The following is a 20,683-nucleotide window of genomic DNA, read 5'->3' as shown; positions in this document are numbered from 1 at the left end:
TCTATATAAGTTACTCCCTCTCTCTCTCTGTGTGTGTGTGTGTGTGTGTGTGTGTGTGTGTGTGTGTGTGTGTGTGTGTGTGTACCTAGCATTATCTTCTAGCCCATACAGATCAGTCTAAGATTCTGTTTTCCTTTCACTGGTCTGAGCCCAGCCAAAACCATGTGGGCAGGCAGCGGGATCTCTTTGGGGCTGCAGCGGTTTGGCTTTGATGGGGATGTTTGCTTCCACAGCGGCCTCTCTTAGATTCACATACAATGAACTGAATCTGGCTTTCCTTTATCCTCTTTTGTTCTGGGGGTTTTTTTTTTTTCTTTTTGCCCACTTTGGTTGTTTTTTTCTGGTCTTTTCTGTCTTTTGTCTTGTTAGAATTTGCTCTCTCTCTTTCTCTTTTATTATCACACATATAGGCACTCACACATAAAACAGCTTTCTTTGTATTTCTTGCCTCTTCACTCCCCCCCCCCCCCTTTCCAAACCCATCTCTCCCTTGGTTAAAGCATCTAGTTTGATCAATCATTGATGATCCCAGGTGTCCTAAGACCTCTGGGGAAATCCTGATTGGCTACACAGTCCCTATGCAGACTCCCCACCACACACACAGACCTGCAAGGCCCAAATATGCGTGTGCGCACACTCACACACACAAACACACACACCCTCCTTGCTGTTTCAAGATTTGAGTTAAATCTTATCCTAACCTTCTCCAGTCTCTCTCTGGGTCTCGCCTTTGCTCTTTCTTATCTCACCCTCTCCTCTCTGTACCCCACTCGATGTCAGAGAGCCAGCTTCAATTAAAGAAGCAGTGGGGTTCCTTAAGCCATTAGCCATATTAGTGTTGGGTCCTTGCCCGCGCCCCTTCTTGAACAAAGACCTCTGAATGCTTCCTGGAGTAGGTTGGTTGGCATTTGTTTGGATTCACTGATTTGCAGCCACGTACCCTCTTGACGACCCAGTCGGAGGTGGTTGTGGTTTGGCCATCTCATTATGGAGCACATTGTCTTTGTGGCTCCCTACATATTCAATTATGCTTTAACACATGTTAAAGAAAGCATTGATTGGATCACACTCTAAACCAGGGCTCGAGGGCTGGACTTTACCACAGTCGATGTTACTGCAGCTGATTACCACAAAATGTCAGTGACACTGTTGGTTATTGACTGAAATAGATGACATTTGAATATAAACAGCAGTTCTTGTGTGATTAATGATATCTAGGAGCCTCCTCTTGCCTTCCTGAGAGTTTCGTCATATGCTTAACCTTTGGCAATAATTCCTTTGTCCCCAGATCACAATCACACACCTTAGAGCTTCAACACAACCAGACTCCACTCATCAATCATCTTTGATTTTCTGCCACCTATTTAGATAGCAGGGTAATGTCTGCAAGTATGGACACTCTCAGTGTGTGTGTGTGTGTGTGTGTGTGTGTGTGTGTGTGTGTGTGTGTGTGTGTGTGTGTGTATTTGCATATTCCTGAGGAAGATGGAGAGAGCACAGTCTATTAAGCATTTGACAATTGAAGACCTCCCACTCTAAAAGACCTGCTCAGATTGTTCCCTCGCCCTATCCCAGGAAGCTGGGGGGTGGGGGTGGGGGTGGCATAGGCGTGTCCACGAATTGGTGGTGCGGGGGTGTGGGGCGTCCATTTTCTTTCTAATGAAGCTGTCCTTCACACGGCTTGTTGACAGAAGGCAAGGATGTTCCTTCCACCTGTCTACACTCCAATACCACTTTTGAAGCTAAATGAGCCGAAGACGTTTTTGAACATAAAGGAACCAACAGGAAATGGTAAACTGTCAAAATATTATGACTGAAGTCTTCAGTATTTAGCTCCCTCATTAAATGTACTCTTTCAATTGTTCCTCACCAGTGGGCATTTTCTACAGCAGTTGCTAAATCCTGCTACAAGCTTTGCAAAGTCAGTTAACTCCACAGTAATCTGGTAATCTGATGGTTTTTACATAGCATACATACATACACATACATATTTAATAGGTATTTCTTTGAAAGAATAGGTGTTTCAAGTGCAAAGAAAAAAATAGAGCTTAAATGAGAATATTAGACCAGTTGTTCTGACAAAGCATACTGGTGTAATATTTTATAATGTGCATCTGTTTTTTTTAATGCTCCATTTAAAAAAAATATTTGCTTTATCATGCAGGCCTACTTGTTGTTCCTAGAGTATTTAAAAGTAGAATGGGAGGGAGAGCCTTCAGTTTTCAGGCCCCTCTTCTGTGGAACCAGCTTCCAGTTTGGATTCAGGAGACAGACACTATCTCTACTTTCAAGATTAGGCTTAAAACTTTCCTTTTTGCTAAAGCATATAGTTAGGGCTGGACCAGGTGACCCTGAATCCTCCCTTAGTTATGCTGCAATAGACATAGGCTGCCGGGGGATTCCCATGATGCATTGAGTTTTTCCTTTCCAGTCACCTTTCTCGCTCACTATGTATTAACAGACCTCTCTGCATTGAATCATATCTGTTATTAACCTCTGTCTCTCTTCCACAGCATGTCTTTTATCTTGTCTTCCTTCTCTCACCCCAACCGGTCGCAGCAGATGGCCGCCCCTCCCTGAGCCTGGTTCTGCCGGAGGTTTCTTCCTGTTAAAAGGGAGTTTTTCCTTCCCACTGTTGCCAAAGTGCTTGCTCATAGGGGGTCATATGATTGTTGGGTTTTTCTCTGTATCTATGAAGCGCCTTGAGGTGACTTATGTTGTGATTTGGCGCTATATAAATAAAATTGAATTGAATTGAATTGAATGTTCTTTTTCATCAATGTCAATAATGACCTTCAATGTGGCATGACGTCAGGGTTTGCTGAGTAAGACCTTTACTCCACTCGTAACCACCAATACCTAGTTACGCCTTACTTGGTCAACATTGCTCAATCAATTACATAGATTTTGTTTCTACTTGGATAATTGCCCAACTATCTTTTGTTAGTGTTCATGACAACGTTTTGATATTAAAGCTGTTTAACCAACCATTTCTACCTTCTGTAAAGACCTCACCAGGACCAGGAAGTGCCCACCAGTAATGGACAAAAAAACCCCTGCTGGACTGTAGAGCATGATCCAGAATGAAATGTGAATTAGGAACGCCTGTCACTAGTCCCTTTTAGAGGCTTCAGGGGGATTATGTCAGCATGGGTGCCCTGGCTGCAGATGAAACACATCTTACATGAAAGTAGACTGCCTTTGCATGCATGCAAGGTTACTGACTTTCTAGTGACTTATTAGGGACAGGCAATGACATGTCAGGTGGTTCCTAACAACCAAGTAGCAGCAACCAATCCAAACAAGTTTTTCCTCGTCTTCCCAAGGCTGGGAGAAATTAATGGAGGAATGTTTATAGTCACCATAATTTGACATCCTTCATCAGAATCCTTTGCGTGAGGGCTAACACAAGTAGCTTAAAGTAGCCTATTCTCTTGCTGATATTTGATTTGTGCAAACATACAGAAGAGTCAGTGTGAAAGCAGAAGTGACCCAGCTCATTTATCAGTCTGCCAGTAGTTTCATATTTCCAACTGGTTTGACCATGTTTTCAAGTAAAGTTTAAAATGGGCCTGTCTAACCTCTGGAAATGATTTCTGTTGTTTTTAAGAACTGATATAATGATTTAATGGTGCAGGACAACAGCAGCAAAGAATCCCTCACCAAGCATTCAGAAAATGTGCGGCATTCAGATAGGCGCCTGAGATACCAGCATTGGTGGCGGGGGGGCTATGGTGAGAGAGAGAGGGAGAGAGAGAGGGAAAGACACAGGCGTGAGTATATATTGAGATGGGTGAGACAGGAGGGGATGCAGGACTGGCTCCACTTAGCATGTTATGAGTCAAGGGTTGGCTAGGGGTCATGAGCTGCATGAATAAAACAGATCATGTTCATGGGTCTTTCTTTCAAACTCAAACATCCAGCAATAAGTTCCTCTGGGAATAGGAGAGGGTTACTTTCAGCTTCTTCTGGGTCGCATCTGAGAAGACACACTGCGTGTTTCATAACCATAAAGCTTATTAAACTGAAGGTTTGGCACAAAGCAGAGCAGATTTTCTGGTTTCAGGCCAGGCATATTAACGGTTATTGGTCTCGTGGTTACATGTGGCACTTTCTTCTGTCATTGTCAGCTCTGTAATTCAATAATCCAGCTGAAAATCAGGGCTGATGTTGACCAGAGCCTCTGAATCATAAAATAATGGTAGAAAAAAAAAAAAACTAATAAGAAGCAACTCTGGCTTAAAGAAGGGCAGAGGAGAGCTCAAGTGTTCTTAGTCCACAGACAGTGTGACAAGCTGATTAAAATGCCCACAGACTGGGAGAGCTGGACCTCCACTCTCTATTCACTGGATCCAGGCACGTCGTCACGACAACGAAGGACGACAAAGGACTTTTTCTCAGGCTATTGAGTGCCATGAAAGAAGAGGCAGTTGTGTGTGTGTGTGTGTGTGTGTGTGTGTGTGTGTGCGCGCAACTTTGAGTAGCGATGTGGTTGTACAAGTTGTAGGTGGTAATGTATGCAGGCCATCCGCAAACAAATGAATACACATGCACGTCCCATTGCTGCCTCCTTAGAATTCTGCCACACAATGAGCGTACTAGTGTGTCCTTGATGACGTGATGCTTCATCCGAGCATATGGCCGGTCTGAAATGAGACCCTCAGCTGGCACAGGGATGCTATTTAAACTTCCTTTGTCTGTTTGTTGACAGAATGCAAATGGCCTTTTGGGTCAGTTTTTGCCATAATTTTCAGTCTTTAGTATGATAAAACCTTATGAAACAAATGGAATAGAGCCTGTGTGTTTATTATAAAATATTAATGCAACTCTGCTATAGAATCAATTCTTCTTTCTCTCGTCATTAAGGAGTAGCAGCTCAGCCTAGCAAAGGTCTTGTTACTCTTTAAGCTTTAGAGACATCTACTGTACCCTGAGACTGTATAACAGATCTACTCAGTTCTGGATTTTGAATTTTGAAGCCTCAGTGTTAGGTTTTGGGTGTTTGTGTGTTTATTTTTTCATATTTAATTTTTTTTAGATTTTTCATTTAATTACATTTTTAAGAATGACCACACATGGGTGAAAAAGTTAGCAGGGCATAAACTGCGTTACATACATACACTTTTTAGACAACCATATTGGGCCATACGCATCTTTGAATTCAGGTGTTGCCATTACTACAGGCATTAAAAATCATGCTACTTAGACAAACATTGGTGAAAGGATGGGTTGTTCTAAAAAGCTCACTGAATTCCAGTGTGGTACTTTAATGGTACTTTACCGTTCCAATAAGCCAGTCTCTGAAAATTCTGCCCTTTCCTCAAAGAATTCCAAAGTGTTCAATGAACCATTGCAGCAGTATGCACACAATACATCAAAGTTACACTCTGTAACTGGAGTTCCAAACTTTTTCTGGGGTTAACATCAGCTCAAAACCTATGTGCTGGGAGCTTCATATTTGTGGTTAGTCTGGTACTTTGTCCATATGGTGTACTTTCTAATAACAATAAATGGCACACTTCACAAAAAATACATTACGATGAGCAAATTTCTAGTAACTTCTTGACTTGGCTGTACCTCACATGTCATATTATTTGTTAGATAATTGTATTAAAATGTATTAAAACAGGCCTAGTTGACTGTGACTGTCTACAGCTGCTCCTCTCAGCACATCTGTCCACCAAAAACTTTTTACTAACTTTTCAGCCTGAACAGTGTTCAAAAAGATGCGTTATGAAAATTTGCATACACTTTGCAGTTGTTATGAATGAGAAAAATATTAATAGAGGCTCAAACTGTGCTTTGTACCATACTGTAGAAATGCTTTTTAAAGCTATCAGGTTATGCATTTTAACAATGGAGTGTATGGGCTTTAATGTACTTTCAGAGCCAGCCTGAAGTGGCCCGTACAGAAACACTTCCTCCTTGCAAGGGGCAAGTCCCAATAATACAAAACATCCTACAATAATAGTGCAATGTTCCAGCTGACTCAAAATTCATACCTTGGAACTCGGGAGTGACGTCAGCCATGATGTCAGTCAGTGTGTTCTAGTTGGAAAGTTGGAAAAGCATGAAAAACACAGGACTTGTTTTGCTTCTGAGCAAGGTAGAGCCATTCATGCATTTGTCACTTAAAAGCTGTGGCACATTGATTGGTAGAGCCTGGTCAGAGTCACAGATACATAACATTGTTAGACAGATTTAAATCCTTAAAGTTTAACTACTGTTTATGTTATATGTCTGTGAAGATTCTCAGTCATCCAGGTCATCGTAGTCTAAGGAGCTTGGAAAGAAAAGCATCTGGACTTCTTTAAGTTGCTTGAAGACGTTTCACCTCTCATCTGAGAAGGATGAGAACTGAACTGAAGAAGCTTCTGGGATGAGAGGTGAAACGACTTCAAGCAACTTAAAGAAGTTCAGACGCTTTTCTTTCCAAGCTCCTTAGACTACTGTTTACGTTTACATCCTACTCTAAGAAGTAGTCTTGGATTGTTATTGTTAGTTGGAAATCCGAGTTTAGGTGGCCTTACAGTTGAAAATTCCAGCTTCTGACTCAATCTGGAACGCAACGTCATTTCGTTAGCCCGTTTCAGCAGTTTCATACACTGCTTGAGTTCTGGTATTCACTTTAGATTGTCTTGAGTTTTAAGGACTAGTTCAGTACTTGGAAAGCTAAACAAAAATGTAATACCACTTAATAATATCTGTCCTTCGTTATATATAAGCTGCAGATGACAGGTCTAACTGAAGATGGGCTTTAGGGCAGTTTTTGTTTTATCATCCTTTCCTGATTTTTTTTCTCATGTTGTCATTCCCGGTAAGGCTGACTGACTTACTCTCCTATGGAGGCCAGAGACTTGAGGTCTGTAATTGTGGCAGCATTTGTTGGCTGCTTTCCATGCTGTTGTGGTACAGCCCTTTCAGCAGAAGCTCCTTCTAAGGATCTGACCACGGGCCACTTAACACACTCTCTCTCACACACGGGACAATGAAAGCACACACTTCTCACTATTATTATCTTCATTTAACTATATGGTCCAGTTTCAGTTTTAGTTCAAAGTGTACCTCTTGAGATAGACGGGATTGTGGAGGCTGTGTATTTCATCAAAAACTATAATCAAATATCCACTTTGAGATTTATAGCAGACATAGTTATTAAGAAGCCATATTTTACTGCCCTCCAGAGCCAGTTAGGTCCCACAGCCGTTTGCTCCTCCCCGATTAAAGTTAAAATTGAGTCTCAGCTGCAATTGTCAATCACTCTCTGTCCTGTCTCTCTTTCTCTCCCTCCCTCTCGCTGAGCCCGTCCACCCCCTGCTTCCTTTTGACTGTTCTTTGATCCTTCTGCCTGTTGAATGTTGAATTGAAGAATTGCAGCACCATCGGTTCCAGTCTGTCATATGTCTCTGACAGCATAAGTTGCCCCTCTCTCCCACCTAGTCTACGTCAAAAGGTCAAAGACTTTGTGTTATGCACAGAGGAACCAGTTGCACCGTACAATGGAAATGTCACTCTCTCTCGTCAGAAGCTGACATGTAAACCTTTTGCACAGTGTGTGACACTAGAACTATTTATAAGAATTTCCAATGAGCAGGGTATAAAAAATAGATGAAGATCAATGATACATCAAAGTGTTAAAAATAACTGATAGACTCATTTTCTCTTTCTTGCGATTCAGGAGATATTTGAGGCGCTGTCAGTTTCCTCTCTTATATTTTCCTCATGAGAAAAGTCAAATTTATTTCATCATGGGCATGGTGAAATCAATATTTAAACAAATATTATCATCATGATTGCTACCACCACCACAACTGTCAGTCAAAAGACCTTTTACATGTCATTACTAACAAAATGTATGCTAATAAAAGCAACCCAAACATTTGTAATTGCTGCATTACATCTATGCTTGGCATCTTTAAAATGACTTCCAAAAGACAAGAAGACGGCATCACTGTGCCATGAGTTTGTGACTGAATGGGGTCAAGTTGGCATTTAAATTAAAACTAAAATGTGGTGAATAGTTGTGATAAATCGTAAAAAATCTAATTGCCCTCAGAGTCCAGAATTTTGCACAAAAACATAGCTGCTTTGCATTGTTACAATTTAACTGTAAAATGATAAAGGTGCTTGACAACATTGGTTCTCCATTGCAGATGACATGGACTCACTGGCACAGAGTGACTGAGATTGATTGCAACCTGTCGACAATCATCTGTATTTATTCTGTATTTATTTATTGAGATTCTATGCGGCGCGGAGAACAACAAAGGCACAGAACAAAGAAGCGCCGGGGAAAACGCGCTGGTATTAGGAACAGACTGAGACAGCAGGCGCATCGCGCACCACTGCCCAGTATCCTACTGGCCAATGTACAATCCATGGAGAACAAGCTCGATGACCTAAGAGCAAGGGTCACCTTCCAACGTGACATGAGGGACTGCAACATTCTGTGCTTCACGGAGACATGGCTGACCCCCACCGTGCCGGACCAGGCCGTAACTCCGTCGGATTCATTCTTTGTGCTCCGCGCGGACAGAACGGCAGAGTCGAACAAAACCAAAGGTGGGGGAGTGTGTTTCATGATAAACAGAAAGTGGTGTGATGCCAGGAGCATTTCTACTCTCTCCAGCGGCTGCTCGCCACATCTGGAGTTCCTGAGCATTAAGTGCCGCCCTTTCTATCTGCCCCGTGAGTTCACCTCAGTCATCGCCACGGCGGTCTACATCCCACCCCAAGCGGACACAGGTATGGCTTTGTCCGAATTACATGATGTGCTGAGCTCGCTTCAAAACAAGGACCCGGGCGCAGCCCTCATTGTAGCAGGAGACTTTAACAAAGCGAACCTCAGACAAGTCATGCCAAACTTTTACCAGCATGTCTCATGTCCAACGAGAGGGGATCGAATTTTGGACCACTGCTACACGCCATACAAGCAGGGCTACAAAGCTGTCTCACACCCGGCTTTTGGGAAGTCTGACCACAACGCCATCTTCCTCATTCCCCAGTATAAACAAAGCATACGGAGGGAAGACGTGACCAAGAGGGAGGTAAAACGGTGGACTGCCCAATCAGAAGCTACGCTACAGGACGCACTCAACGACGTAGACTGGGACATGTTCAGAGCATGCGCAGTCGACATCAACGAGTTTACGGAAGTAGCAGTATGCTTCGTCAATATGCTAGCGGAGGAGATTATCCCCACTGCGAGAGTCACCACATTCCCAAACCAGAAACCGTGGATGGACAGATCGATCCGCACTGCAGTAAACGCCAGGACCGCCTCCTACAACGCGGGTCTCGCCACTGGCGATATGAGCGCCTACAAAGCGGCCTCATACGGCGTGCGGCGCGCAGTGAGAGATGCCAAACGCCGGTACCGGGAACGTGTGGAGTCCCGCTTCCACCAGGGCGACACACGGAGTATGTGGCACGGACTACGCACCATTACGGACTACAAAGCCAGGGACACTGCGCCGATCAACGCCGACTCTGCATTCACCAACGAGCTGAATCGGTTCTACGCCTGTTTCGAGGTTAGCCAGGCGGCTAATGCTATCTACCGCCTGACTACCGAGGACAGTGACGTCATCAGCGAGAGACCGGTGACCAGCATCGCGGAGCATGACGTCCGAGCGGCACTGAGGAGAGTGAACACAAGGAAAGCGGCGGGGCCAGACGGCATCACCGGCCGTCTGCTGCGCTGCTGTGCTGACCAGCTAGCAGGTGTGTTCACTTACATCTTCAACGAGTCCCTGGCGAAGTCTGTGGTCCCCACATGCTTCAAAAGATCCACCATCATCCCTGTGCCCAAGAACAGCAAACCCTCATCCCTGAACGATTACCGGCCAGTTGCACTGACCTCGGTAGTAATGAAGGTGTTTGAGAGGCTGCTGAAGAACATCATCTCCTCCTCCATCCCAGACACCACAGATCCGCTGCAGTTCGCCTACAGATCCAACAGATCCACAGAGGATGCCATCGCCCACGTCCTACACACCACTCTCAGCCACGTGGACAAGAAACAGGGTAACTATGTGCGAATGCTGTTTGTTGATTACAGTTCAGCGTTTAACACAATAGTGCCCTGCAGACTGTTCACAAAGCTGAGGGATCTGGGACTTAACAGCCGTCTGTGTGCATGGGTGTTGGACTTCCTCACTGGCAGAACTCAGGTGGTGAGGGTGGGCAGGTGCTTCTCCAACAGCATCACCATCAACACAGGAGCACCTCAGGGATGTGTCCTCTCGCCACTGCTCTACTCCCTCTACACTTCAGACTGTGTGGCCACCCATGGCTCCAACACCATTGTGAAGTTTGCTGACGACACAGTGGTGTTGGGTGCCATCTCCAACAACGATGAGGCGGCCCACATTCATCAAGTGAAGAATCTGGCATCGTGGTGCCAGGACAACCACCTCCAGCTGAACGTCAGCAAGACCAAGGAGCTGGTGGTGGACTTCAGAAGGGGTCAGCACAGAGACTACAAGCCCATCATCATCAATGGAGCTCCAGTGGAGAGGGTGCAGTCCTTCAAGTATTATGGTGTCCACATCTCCTCAGACCTGACATGGGCTGCCCACATTCAGGTCCAGACCAAAAAGGCTAGGCAGCGCCTGTATCACCTACGACAACTGAGGAAGTTCAGGGTCTCTCCAAAGATCCTCAGGATTTTCTATACAGGCGCTGTGGAGAGCATCCTCACACAGAACATGACATCGTGGTTTGGGAACAGCTGTGTGAAGGACCAAAAAGCTCTCCAGAGAGTGATCCGTACAGCAGAACGCTGCTGCAGGATTGCTCTCCCCCCGCTTCAGGACACCTACACCAGGAGACGCCAGACTAGAGCAGCGCAGATACTGAAGGACCCGTCCCATCCAGGCAACAAACTGTTCCAACTTCTGCAATCTGGTAGAAGGTTCCGCATCTTCCGGGCAAGGACAGAGAGACTCAAGAGGAGCTTCTATCCCCAAGCCATCCGTGCCCTAAACACACACACCCGCCCGCTCACATCATCTATAATTGACTGAGACAGGACTCTTCCAGACACTCTAAACCAAGGCACAATGTACATTTCAATTCCTTTAATTTTAAATATGTTTATATTGTCTATCCTGTAAAATAGTCAGATGTCTATTCATATTAATGCACAGAATTCACCTGCTTGCTGCTACTACTGCACATTCACCCAGTGTATATACTATATGTGTGTATATATATATATAATGTTCTTCCTCTACACCCCCCCCCCCCCCCCCCCCCCCCCCCATTTTTGCACATGTCGAGGAGCGTGTCAGGCTACATTTCACTGTGTGTTATACTTGTATAACTATGCATGTGACAAATAAAGAACCTTGAACCTTGAACCTTATGTATTAGAAGACAGGTGTTTACAAACCTCCAACAGTCTAAGAGTGATTGTAGTCAGTCTGAGAGGGATAGTTTGGAGGCAGGTTGCCTCCCACCAATCAAAAGTGGTCGCCACAACTATTCTCAATCAATCGTTGACAGGAAAAAGTGATTGCCATGCTTTTTTTTTTTTTTCTGTGTGTGTGACTGTGTCATTAGGTGAATGAGTTGGCTTTTTTAATGCATTTAATTAATGTCATATTTAAAGGCATTGGATTGTCCTTAACACATTCATTTTTTCTGCTAGGACTACTCTTAGCAACAAAAATATCCAGCTAACAATCTAGCTTATGTTGGCTGTACAAACCAAAACAGGAATATATTTTTTTGCTACGTCATGCATGTTTTTTTTTTTAAAGCATCCTGTCTCTCATGAGTGAGTGAATTAAATAGCTGGATGCTGCTTAAGCTGTGGCTCTCAGTTTAACACTAGGTAGCACAGCAAATTGGCAAGTAAAGACCGTTAAGATAAATAGCAGCTACCTGATGCATATGAATCTCTAATGAAGGCTTAGCTGGCTAAAATATCAGAGCTTGACTGCCACTGAATCGTAGGTGCTGATGTCAATACAATATAATTCATCTCAATTAACTAATGACACATCTTTAAATGAGCCTTTATCTTTTTGTGTCTCATGTTAAAAGAAAACAAAATCCATGTTGGATTATATTAAACAACATTTTTCCTTTCCTAAATATCTGCTACCAGTTCAGCAGCAAATGCAGGTTGTTGAACTTTTAAACTTCTAATGCTGAGTTGTGCTTTTATACTTTAATTTACTGCACCAAGTAATTGTTTTTTTAATGATGTATACTATTTAAAGGTATTTTTATTTCAGTATTGCCTCATGCACAAAAGACATGTTAACATTTTGTAGCAGGAAAAGCTGCTGTAGTGTTAATGGCTCTTATATTTTGCTGTTTTAATCTTACACAGTGTGAACCAGTAAATAGAATTCAGCCTGCATTGCTTTATTTTTTACTGTGATGTGTTGTTATATCTTCTGTTAATGCAAGTTTAATTGTTTTTTTTAACACTTTGGTGATCTGATAAAATAAAGATAAAATTTGATTTTCTTTCTTTCATAGTGGCATCAACCTGCTATATTGACATGAATAGTCTTTTTTACTCATAGACCAGTTTTGTTAGCACACTGGTGCAGAGGTAGCAGGAGATAATTAGTATTAGATTTGGCAGATGAAAGCCAGTGGCGCTTACAATGCATCTCAGGTTGAGGGGGACACGCTGGACCAAGCAGCTAGGCTCAACACCTGCTTCTTCCGGGCAGAGCACTACTGCCTCCAGGGTGAAAGGATCCTGTCATAAAACGGGCTAAGTAAGTGCATGTGTGGGTAGACTCTCTTTTTAAGGGAAGTGGCTTTTATCCCGTGTCCGTTAACTGTAGCCACTTGGTCAGAGAGCTGTGAAAGGGACACTATTCCCTGCTGCAGCAGACAGAGAGCTCCTTCAGCACACCGGAGGGACAGAGAGAGAGACCCTCTGTGTCTGCATGTGAACTGCGGGGGGAGAAATGGCCATTGACCCTAAAGAGGGCAACGGATATGGAAAAAGGCCAAGCATGTGTGCATCTGCATCTCATAATATTAGTGATCTAAACATACTGATCTAACTATCTAAGTGGAGAGACACAACCAGCAACCACACTGTTGTTCCAGTAGTTCTAGTATGCTATGCTTGCAGGACACACAACACTAGACAATGGCATCTTGTCTATCAGGGATATGCTCCGCTGTTGTTCATGTTGATGGTTGATTGGAAGACTCCAGCTGTCAAATCTTTGTTCTCTTCTTTGACAATCTAATCATCATTTGTATGAAAATATGAGCATCATGCTTCCAAGCACTCACACAACCAAAACACGATCCAGAACTTGCTGCAAATGAATAGTTTAATGTTGACTCATGGGTATTTTCACATCTGCATCCATGTTGTGGGGGCAGGAATCTAAGCAAAAATGACCAGACCTCCCTTCTTCCGTCCTGGGTCCAGAAAGCATTTCAATGAGATCCTTCAACCATCTCGACTGAATAGCTGAGCTCCTGTCCGGAGAACCTGTCTCTAAGTCTGAGCGCAGATACCCTCGTAAGATAACTAATGTCCCCTGATTGTATCTGTGATCTACCCCCTGTTCATGGTCATTGGTGAGCGTAGGACTGTAGAACATTATGTCCACAGTCATACATTCATTCTCAGATTGCACTTGACCACAACTGTGTGGAGACTTTCTGCTCAACTCTTCCCCTACTGGTGAACGTGATCCTGAGATACTTCAAGTCATCCACCTGGTAATAGGAACCCACTCTTTTTAGACTGAGAAAGTCAGTGAGTGCTAATTCTCATTACAGATATTTCACACTTGAACACCTCTGTTGATGCAGATTTTTTAAAATTATTAATTTACCCTTGTTCTTTTCTTCTTCTTGTTGTTGCTTCTACCTTTATATCAGGGCAGGGGTGTCCTACTCTAGACCTCGAGAGCCAGTGTCCTGCAGGTTTTAGATGTGTCCTTGATCCATCACAGCTGATTTAAATGGCTAAATTACCTCCTCAACATTTCTTGAAGTTCACCAGAGGCCTGGTAATGAACTAATAAGGGTGATATTTAAAACCTGCAGGACACCGGCTCTCAAGGCCTGGAGTTGGCCACCCCTGGGTCAGGGAAACTAGTGTACGCTACCACACACATTGTCAAAGAACTGAAGCTACTTCCAGCTACTCTCTGCTTCTGATCAGGATGCTGCTGAATTTGCTGTTTGTTGTTTATCTTTATCTGGATGTCTGCAACTGAAAAAATTCAGTTCTTCTCCACCATCATTAGAAACCTCACAAACACTGCAAGTGTTCTCATAGACTTTGTTTGTAGTGAGTCAGTCTCACAAAGCTCTCTGCAGTTTTTTTGTCATAAATCGATTTCAAGCATTTCCTGATAAATACATGTTCCTGTTCTGTATATTCTCACTTGCATCCTATTTGCGTGTGGCCACTGAAAGCCCTGCTGATCTCTAACAGATCCTTTGCCACTTCCTCTACTGTATTCTCTGGAAGGGATCCACAGATGCTACTGTTGCAGAGCCCGGGGCCTGGGGCGAGACGCCAGCCAACCCACCACTACATAACAATGCAAGGCAGTGCTCCATGGCTCCGGGCCCAGTGTCCCCCCACTGTCTCTGCGCTGTTGAACTCACATATTTTATGGGGTCTTTGGTGGTCAGTGGGCTGTCGCGGCTCATTAGGAGCTTTAGAAATGATCTTGCACAGCAGACTCTCGCAGTGATTAATAAACATGGACAGAGAGAGAGCGACAGGAATGGGTAGGGTGAAAGTTCACAGATGAGACCGCATTCTGAGACATTTATAGAGGTCATTAAATATGCTGGGTAGCACAAACACAGTACAGTAAATCACCATTTCTCTTACAGTTTATTGGGTTAAACTAATTATCATCTCTTTAGTAGCCAATCATCCAAAAAGAAACATGAAAATACAACATTTGTGAGAAAATCCCAGATAAACTTTTGCTTTTGCTTTGTTTACATGTCACAGTTTACTTCATAGTTTCTATATGACGACCCTTTCCCCTCCCCTTTTCAGCTGAAATGGGCCAACAAGAGGTTATTTATAGGTTGCTGGACTGCGTCCCATGGCTGAATATGCTGCATACCAGACACAACTGATGAACACTGGAGATTGTTGATGAAAGGCATGAGAGAGGCCGCCCCTTTGCAGCTCTAAAGGGTGTCACTGGTATTTGTTTGACTACCAAGCACTTCTACAGACCAGATGTCGTGAATAAAGCAGAGCTCAAGGACAGGAAACGTTTAAAAGTTATGAAATGAAAGTTGTTGGATGAAGTAAAAGACATGGAGTTAAATGATTTTTTTAGAAGAAGCAATCCAAATTTAATGATTGCTCATTTCATTGATGGATGAAGCGAAAATGTTGCTTATCTTTAAAAGGTCTTATACACTGACAGAAATATCCCAGATCGGACTTCCCCTCTTTGACTTTTACATTGACTACGACTCTATTTCTCACGTCTCTGTTCCTTCCCATCCCTCTCTACTCTGCCCCACACCACAGTCATTCAGTCTGATCTCATGGTAGCTTGTAGGAAGACATCACTGATGACTAGCAAGAGGAAGTTCCCATGGCAATGGGGTCACAGTTGGCTATAAATATGTTGACCTCGTCATGTTGTCCGGTCAAAGAGCAGGTGAGGACGCCTGTTAAGAGTGGCAGTGAGAATTTGTGTAGAATAGTTCCCAGGCTCTCCATTACAGAGGCTGGATAGGCCTAAAATATCCAGCTTAACAAGTTATTAGCCCTGACACAGTAATTGTTTTAAGTTAGTTTTAGATTGGAGTAGATTAAATTAGTCTTTATTGTCCCTCTTAAGAAAAAAAATTGTTCTGGGAAACGGCTGGCATAGTTCCATCCAAGTGCAATCAAATGCAGCATGCTGTATCACAACTAGACCAGAATATATTTCACAGTATGGTACACTGTACTTTACTGGATCCACTGAATTATAGTAGCTAGCTTCATTATTACGTTAACCTGTAAAATAAAAACAAACCCCTTTTAGTCTGAGCACCGCAGTGTTTCTATGATCCTAATGCGAGACTTTCAGTGACAACAACCGTTCTCTTACAGATGAAATCCCATTCATACGTAAACAAATATAAACCCCCCCAAAAAACTAAATTTCGAAGCTTCCTCAAAGTAATTTTTTATGTTATAGCTGATTTAGTACAGGCAATAGCAAAAGACAGCTAGTGTTAGCCAATGTTGGCAAACCTTACCTATGAAGTTATAAGGAGAAGTCTTAAAGTCAACTTTATTACTGTGCTATGACTCTTTATGACTTATGCTTTATGCGACCATTGAGCATGTATTAAGTTCATGCTCATGAAGCCAGGCATAGCCGTTCACACTGAGCACAGCACCCACTAGAGGAGGTCGGGGTCTCAGGCCACCCTCAGTGTCCTGCTGGAGGTCATTTTTACATCCTTGGCAGTGCTCATCCTGTTCCTCCTTGCACAAAGGACCAGATACCATTCTTGTTGATGCGTTAAAGATCTTCTACAACCCTGTCCAGCTCTCCTAGAGTAACTGCATGTCTCCTGGAATCTCCTCCATGCTTTTGACACTGAGACATAGCAAACCTTATGGCAATGACATGTTTATTGATGTGCCATCCTGGAGGAGTTGGACTACCTGTGCAACCTCTGTAGGGTCCAGGTATTGCCTCATGCTGCTGGTAGTGAGAAAACAGTCAATAAAATATCAGAGGCATCCATGTGTAAAAGCATTTCTGTTTTGGGGATTGTCTCATTGTTGCCCCTCTAGTGCATTTCTTGTTAATTTCAATAACACCAAAGCAGCTGAAACAACCCCCTCTGCTACTTACCTGACCAGATCAGTATCTCACAAGTTTAGCTGACTTAAATCTACAGGGTGGGCCATTTATATGGATACACCGTAATAAAATGGGAATGGTTGGTGATATTGAAGTCCTGTTTGTGGCACATTAGTATATGTGAGGGGGTAAACTCCTCAAGATGGGTGGTGACCATGGTGGCCATTTAGAAGTCGGCCATCTTGGATACAACTTTTATTTTTTCAATAGGAAGAGGGCCATGTGACACATCAGACTTATTGGTAATGTCACAAGAAAAACAATGGTGTGCTTGGTTTCAACATAACTTTATTCTTTCATGAGTTATTTACAAGTTTCTGACCACTTATAAAATGTGTTCAATGTGCTGCCCATTGTGTTGGATTGTCAATGCAACCCTCTTCTCCCACTCTTCACACACTGATAACACTGCAGGAGAAATGCCAGCACAGGCATCCAGTATCCGTAGTTTCAGGTGCTGCACATCTCGTATCTTCAAACCATAGACAATTGCCTTCAGATGACCACAAAGATAAAAGTCTAAGGGTGTCAGATTGGGAGACCTTGGGGGCCATTCAATGGACCCACGACGACCAATCCACTTTCCAGGTAACTGTTCATCTAGGAATGCTCGGACCTGGCACCCATAATGTGGTGGTGCACCATCTTGCTGGAATGTGCCAGCTTCAGTGCATAAAGAGGGAAACACATCATCGTGTAGCAATTTCAAATGTCCAATGACCTTGAGGTTTCCATGAAGAATGGACCCACTATCGTTGTACCCCATATACCACACCAAACCATCACTTTTGTTGTTCCAACAGTCTTGGAGGGATCCATCCAATGTGGGTTAATGTCAGACCAATAGCGGTGGTTTTGTTTGTTTTTCTTCACCATTCACATAAAAGTTTGCCTCATCACTGAACAAAATATTCTGCGTGAACTGAGGGTCCTGTTCCAATTTTTGTTTTGCCCATTCTGCAAATTCTGTGCTGCAGTAGCTGGAGTTTGTAAGGGTGCCATTTGTGAGTAGCTAATATATTTACCGAAGAGATGTTCGACTAATGCCACTCTCCAGTGACATGCGGTGAGTGCTACGCTGTGGGCTCTTGCTGAATGAAGCTAGGACACCCACTGATGTTTCTTCATTAGTGACAGTTTTCTTGCGTCCACATTTTGGCAAATCCAACACTGAACCAGTTTCACGAAACTTAGCAAGCAGTTTGTTAACTGTAGCATGGGAGATGGGTGGTCCCGTAGGGTGTTTTGCATTGAAATCTGCTGCAATGACCCGGTATCACCAGATATCAACACAATTTCGATCCGCTCCTTACGTGTTAACCTCTTCGACATGTCAATGGCTGTGAACAAAGAGAAACTTGTAAATAACTCATGAAAGAATAAAGTTAAGTTGAAACCAAGCCCACCATTGTTTTTCTTGTGACATTACCAATAAGTTTGATGTGTCACATGGCCCTCTTCCTATTGAAAAAGTTGTATCCAAGATGGCTGACTTCTTTTTTTTTTTTTTTTTTTTTTTTTTTTGATATACAATTTTTATTCGTTTATCAAAAATAGCATAAAACAACACAACCAAACAGAGAAGAAGAAAGAAAAAAAAAACCCCAAAAAAACAAAAAACGGCTGACTTCTAAATGGCCACCATGGTCACCACCCATCTTGAGGAGTTTGGCCCCTCACATATACTAATGTGCCACAAACAGGACTTCAATATCACCAACCATTCCCATTTTATTACGGTGTATCCATATAAATGGCCCACCCTGTATATTCTGATTTAAAAGTGTTCCTTTCAATTTTCTTTTTCTTGAGTAGTATACATGTAGTGTTGTTAATGTTATTTCAGGACAAAAAAAAACATTACACTTCACCATTAAATTAAAAAAGGAAATGCGCTTCCATTTGTAACATGGTCTCACGAAGCCAAAACATACATGAACACTTTTGATGGAAGTGTTTTGAATGCATCACGTCAGTGTTTATGTAAGCATATGATAGCAATGCGTGTTGTTTCAGTGGACGCGATCATAGTTTCAAGTGCGGTATTTCATTTTGCAAGATGTGTGTGAGGTTATGACAACACAGATGATTTGGGAAAATGATCCACAGTTTCTTGTAGTTTCTGTTTCAGATGTTTGAGAAAATCCATCACATGCATGAACACCAAACAGTGACACTGGTCATACTGGACAGTTCTATTTGAGAACCATTCATTCAGTAGCCAAAAACTGTTGGACTCCTGACGTCGCCCATTGGTCACATTGCCTTTTACTTTTAGGATTGCTGCTTACCTGATTGAAAACAACATGGATGTGAGGGCTGTAGGCAGTGTGAATCAATAAAACATGAGAATTTGTTTGTTTTATATGCATATTTCATGAAGACTATTCCTCCCATGTCTGTACGATTTTGAGCCCTGTTTAATAGAGTGTACTCGTTGGCTTCACACACACAGTGTATAGTATTAGTGTATAGTGCATCATAAACCGGACGCAAATCCTTTGACAGTGGGCGTGGAGGTTATTCCTTATAATACTTCTTATTCTGCTCATGAATAAGTAAAGAGGAGGCCTTGAGACACACTCACTCACTTACCACACACACGCACCTGCTCCTGGATGGCCTCTGGTTATGCAGAGATGCGCACAGATCCACACCCATTCCCAGAGATTCCCCTCCCCTCCCACCTCCCTTGTCTTTGTCCTGATTGCAGCCCCAGGGGGTAGACAGTTAGGTGAGATGGCACTGCATGTCTAGTCTCTTAGAAATCTATTTGCACTTCAAGGTAATGCTGCACAAAATTGCATTTTTTTTAATATCATACTCGTATTTTTCAGAGTCTGTCATTATGCTGTGTGTTTGGCCAGAAGTAATACTTGCCAGTGCTCAGTTTCAGTATTCTTCATATCCCTGGTTTAGGGCTTATACTTGTGTATTAGAATCTATACATTTTTAGTGTTTAAATTTTTTTTTTTGTTACGAGGCTTCAAATGATTGATGTTTTGTTAAGACTAGATGTGTTTATAGTAGCTATCATGAACATAAACTCTCCCTTTAGGATAAAAAAAAAAAAAGGTGGAAAGAGGCACTATTGTACAGAGGAGTTGTTTAATTCTATATGACCCTTTCCAGGGTCAGTGAAAGGTCTGGGGAACCTGTTCAATAATTGAAGGAGTTTTATCTGTAATGTGAAAGCTCTCAGTGTCCATACACCACTTTCCTCAGAGGTGTTGAGTGATGGCTGTGGAAATGGGAAATGATAGGAGTTGTTTTGAATGTTTCCAATGGTAAGGGATACTGTGGCTGCTGGCGTTTCGATTCCATTAAATGCACTCTGCACAGCGACAGAGTTAAACGCTATGCAAGTAATCTTACACGCTGGTGCTATGACATTTTCAAGAGGGGGAATAAGAGTCACCTTAAATCTTGCTTCTGTATGTCATGAATTTGCCATTCTTTTCCTGCTTTGTGTGCAGATTGGATATCCCATGTGTTGCTGCTGTCCAGACAGATGAAAGGATGGGGATACAATTCTGGATGATAAGGTGAAGAATTTCTTCAGCTGAACAGAGAACATAAATGGTGAGATCCCATTTTTCTGAACAAAGCACCATTTTAAAAAGGCTAAAACCAAAAATGTGCTGTCAGATGTTAATAACCTGTCTGCACCCAGTGGACCCAAATCAATTTGTTCATACAAATTTCAGTTGGGCAGATATCACTCAAAGATAAATAAATAGTTCATTTGCTGTTCTAGCTTTATATTAATGTATACAGGTAATGGTATAAATAGGGGGAATGACACATAATAATACAGAGCCCATTTCTGTTAGTGT

The 20,683-nt window shown here is 42.8% G+C and overlaps 1 protein-coding gene across 1 annotated transcript in view; it reads left to right on the top strand.

Moving 5' to 3' along the window:
- Window positions 1–20,683, top strand: part of plxnb1a (plexin b1a) — a 78,744-nt gene that overhangs the window by 18,605 nt on the left and 39,456 nt on the right. The window contains exon 2 of the mRNA XM_085343974.1: window positions 20,324–20,392. Coding sequence (XP_085200100.1) covers window positions 20,367–20,392 — 26 coding nt within the window. The 5' untranslated portion in view covers window positions 20,324–20,366. The remainder of the gene's footprint in view (window positions 1–20,323; window positions 20,393–20,683) is intronic.

This window comes from Diplotaxodon limnothrissa, linkage group LG20 (genome assembly GCF_057381915.1).
Source record: "Diplotaxodon limnothrissa isolate DT_005_m linkage group LG20, D_limnothrissa_male_GT1.1, whole genome shotgun sequence".
In the NCBI taxonomy this organism is placed as follows: domain Eukaryota; kingdom Metazoa; phylum Chordata; class Actinopteri; order Cichliformes; family Cichlidae; genus Diplotaxodon; species Diplotaxodon limnothrissa.
The sequence above is the reverse complement of the archived record's forward strand: the minus strand, read 5'-3'. Positions and strand labels throughout refer to the sequence as shown.